Source organism: Bison bison, unplaced genomic scaffold (assembly GCF_000754665.1).
Source record: "Bison bison bison isolate TAMUID 2011002044 unplaced genomic scaffold, Bison_UMD1.0 scf7180017864383, whole genome shotgun sequence".
Classification (NCBI taxonomy): domain Eukaryota; kingdom Metazoa; phylum Chordata; class Mammalia; order Artiodactyla; family Bovidae; genus Bison; species Bison bison.
This window is the reverse complement of record NW_011494955.1, coordinates 7,563,441-7,567,246: the sequence shown is the minus strand read 5'-3', so window position 1 is coordinate 7,567,246 and position 3,806 is coordinate 7,563,441. Positions and strand designations below refer to the sequence as shown.

General features: G+C 49.7%; 1 protein-coding gene across 1 annotated transcript in view; it reads right to left on the bottom strand.

Annotated features, from left to right (window-relative positions):
* Positions 1-970: 970 nt before the first annotated feature.
* Positions 971-3,806, bottom strand: part of HOXC8 (homeobox C8) — a 3,604-nt gene continuing 768 nt past the window's right edge. Inside the window, exon 2 of the mRNA XM_010857957.1 lies at positions 971-2,661. Within this exon, the coding sequence (XP_010856259.1) occupies positions 2,369-2,661 (293 nt within the window). The 3' untranslated portion in view covers positions 971-2,368. The remainder of the gene's footprint in view (positions 2,662-3,806) is intronic.

Below are 3,806 nucleotides of genomic sequence, written 5' to 3'. Positions count from 1 at the left end.
GCATAAACAGATTTCTCTGTCTAGGACTCTCCAGGGAAGACCGAGAGACCTCTTGCCTCCTGAGTCCCTTAGCCTTCAACCCTTTATTTTGGGGAATGGGGAGTCCAGTGAAGACTGTCCTTACCCGGCTGTGGTTGGAGTGTGGGACTGATCACTCAGTGGGCCCACCCCCACCCAAGCCAATGACCTGAATTATAAGGGCAGGGCAGGCTGCCCAATTGCCAAGGTGAAGCTGAGAGGGCTTGAAACAGCCAGAACAGAGGCTGGAGTAAGTGCAAGCGGCTGGGTGACAGTGATGGCTCTGTGCTGGCTGAATTTGAATTTCAGACACTGGACTCAGGCTGCTTGCCTTGCCAGTCCCTCCACCTTTCCCTTCTCTCCTCTCCCCTAGGCTTAAGCTCCCTTATCCCCCACTCTCAGGCTTCTTCCAACCAAGTCCTCCAGACTGCCTCAAGCCTCACATCCTTCCCACCCTGTTTGCTTTCTAGTGCTGGGTGCTGAGTACTAAGGGTTGACCATGAGAGATCAGAAGGAATCACATCTCCTCATCCTTAGCCCCAGCCCCTGGTTGAAAAAGGCCTAGTTGCTGGAGGGGCATGGGAGTGGGGGCAGATTTTTGATCTGGGCTCAGCCCAGGGCCAGGAGGAAGAAGATGGATGAGTGGAGGAGAAGATGCTTTCTTCCCATTGGGACCCTGGCATCTACCAACCCACTTTGTTTGGAGCCAATGTTCTCCCAAGGGCATTCTGCTCTGCTTCCTCCTCCTCCTGTTCACCTCCCCACTTTCACCTGCCCTCCCAGCCCAGCCAGCCCTCTCAGCTCCTCCACTCCTCTCCATGTGAGTGCTCCCCAACCCCAAGTCAGATCAGTGGAGGAAACCTTTACTAGAATATTGAAAAAGGGTAAGGAGGGGAGGGGTAGAAAATGGGGTACGATGGGGAAAAATCGAGTCAGTCATTACAGCTTCAAATATTTTTTCTCCATTTTTTTATTATGACTCACGTATACAATACAAAGTACTTCGACCAGAAACAGAGCTGCTGCCGGGACACAAAATCTACATTCATAGCTGGACATAAAGACGAATGACCAAAAATTATTATTATAGATATATTTTTAACGTTGTTTTTCTTTCGAGCACATTGCATAAACAGAGGATTCAAGACAGTTAACTATACATTCAGTGCAATTTAGTTCTACTCTACTGGGGTTAGAAGCACAATAAAAGCGCACAGGACCGGCGGGCTAGGCAGTCTCAGTTGTTGGGTTTTTCTTAGTGAAATAAGCAGCAACAAACGACAACAAAACCGCATTACAAATACTCTCAAAGCAGGATTTCTTCCTATAGGTAGTGATAAAATACGTTGGAGGTTTCTTTCTTTTTTTTTATTTTAAATTTTTTCTCTTTTTTTCTCCTGTATTAGGATTTTTTAATTTCTCTTTTTTATTTTTTCAAGATTATTGCAGGTTCCCTTTAGGTAGTATGTTAAAGATTTACTATGATTATTATCAGTATTATTATTATTTTCATGATTATGGCGATTTCTGAGCGCTTATACCAGTGCAGCTCAGAGGAAGCTGGGCCCAACAACAGGAATTAGACAGCTGAAGGGGAGGAAGGCATGGGCCCGAGTGACCAAGGGATGGCTAGGTAGGATCTGAGCGGCAACTGCAGGCAGGCGCCTTTCTACCCCGTGAAAAGGGAGGAGGGAAGGGGAGACCTCGTCTCCTTCAGGTTTCCATCAGGTTCCTAGAGAAAGTCAAGGGGGTCTAAGTGGGGACTCCCAGGGAGGGAGAGGGGATATTCCTTGCTATCATTTTTAAAATGTCTTTGAATATCTTCCCTTTCTTTTCCTTCCTTCCTTCACTTTTTCTGTCCTTTGGGGAAAAAAGTCAATCTAAGACATTAATCCTAGCATGAAAACAAAGCCACGAGTCTTCTTCCATATTTTGAGGGGGCTCCCCTCTAAAATAAATACCAGAGAAGCAGGGAGGTGGCAGTGTGGCAAGAAGGGGCCGGGAGAAGGGGAAAGGGGGCCAGGTCTCAGACCTTAAAATCCAGGCAAGACTAGGAAGGGTGGGGGTAGGGAGAAGTGTGTGTGTTGGGGCAACGACTGAGACAGAAACTCGGAACTTTTCGCTGTGTCTCAGTATCCCCCCTCCAGCCCCCAAACAAATAAAGGTGGGGGGAAGTCCAAACGTAATAAAACCAGAGCTGCAAGTATCTGACAGGTAGTTAGAGTTGTGAGTGTCATTCTATTCTCTATAAAAGCAAATGACAGTCGTAAACTTCTCAATTTATCTGCTACCATAAAATGAAACTTCAAGGGAGTTGCTAAAGGGGGGGGGGATGTCTCTCTTTTTTTGCTCAGTCCTTGTTTTCTTCCTTTTCCTCCTCTTCTTTCTCCTCTTCCTCGTTTCCTTCTTCCTCCACCTTCTCCTCATCTCGGGCTCCGGGCAGTTTATCCTTGTTGTTCTCCTTTTTCCACTTCATCCTTCGGTTCTGGAACCAGATCTTCACTTGTCTCTCAGTCAGTCCCAGGGCATGAGAGACTTCAATCCGACGCTTTCGTGTCAAATAAGGATTAAAGAGAAACTCCTTTTCTAGTTCCAAGGTCTGATACCGGCTGTAAGTTTGCCTTCCGCTGCGCCGCCCCGGAGCTGGACAGAACAGAAGCCCAGTCTGGTTATGTTTGGGTAGGGGCTTGGCTTTCCCCTGTCACTCTTCCTCCCCTGAAATCCCCCCCTCTGGTTTCCCCAGTTCCCCTCCCTCCTGCATAAAAGGCAGAGCAGGCAAGGGCAGGAAAGTTTGGGGGGTTTGTTTTGGTTTAGCTTCACCTTGGGAGGTAGGGTAGGGGTGGGGGCAGGGACTAGGATCTGTCTGGAAAGCCGGGGCTGGAAGAGGCCAAGGGAGCACTGCAGAGTCCCCCCAGGCCTGCAGTTCCAGGAAACTGGCCCTGCAGCTTTGTTTACAAGTGCAGAGGGGCATTGGGTGAGAAGGGCTGGGGACAGAGTCCCTTTCCAAAAGGAAGGCAAAAGGGCTGGGGGTGAAGAAGTGAGGCTCTGCTCACTGCCCCTCTTCAGATCTCTCTGCCTTATGCCTTGCAAGGAGGAAAAATAATTGATCTCCTGGAATGTATCACTGCTTGGCCTGATTGCTAACTAGAGATCAGCAAATAAATCACGGGCCATCCTTGCTGGAACTTGTCGCTTTCTAGCTTCCCCTTTTACTTCGAAATTGGGCGATGAGGGGTCACCCTTGGAGGGGCTCATGACCTGAGCTGCCCTGAGGGTCTCAGGAAGACCCCACAAGCCTTTGATGGGGGGCAGCTTGGCTTCCCGCAGGGTCTTCTGGACGTCAGAGCCCTCTAACCTACATGGCCTCCCTCCTTTTCAGGACTCTTTTTTTTTTTTTCCCCTTCTCTCTGACTCCCTCTCTTCTCTCCAACTGAGGGAAGTAGAGCAAAGTTGGGGTAGTGGCCCTAAGGCTAGTTCTCTGAGAGGAGGTGGTGGGTACCCCAGAGAGGCAGATCACCTGTCCTTGGGGTCCTGCCACCCCCTGACCCAGCCAGGGGAGGGAAGCAGGGGTCTTCATCCCAAGACAGCCTGGCCACTGTCCTGGACTGGGGCTCTCTGCCTTATGGAGACACTGGCTTGTTCCAAAGGCTGATAACCTCTGGGTCCCCCGCTCCTTCCCAGCCACCTCCCCAACTTTGACTAGAGACGGTGAGAGAAAGAGACAGACAGAGAACGAGGAGGGGAGAGAGAGAGACAGACTGACTGACAGAGGTGGAGAAAACGTTTTT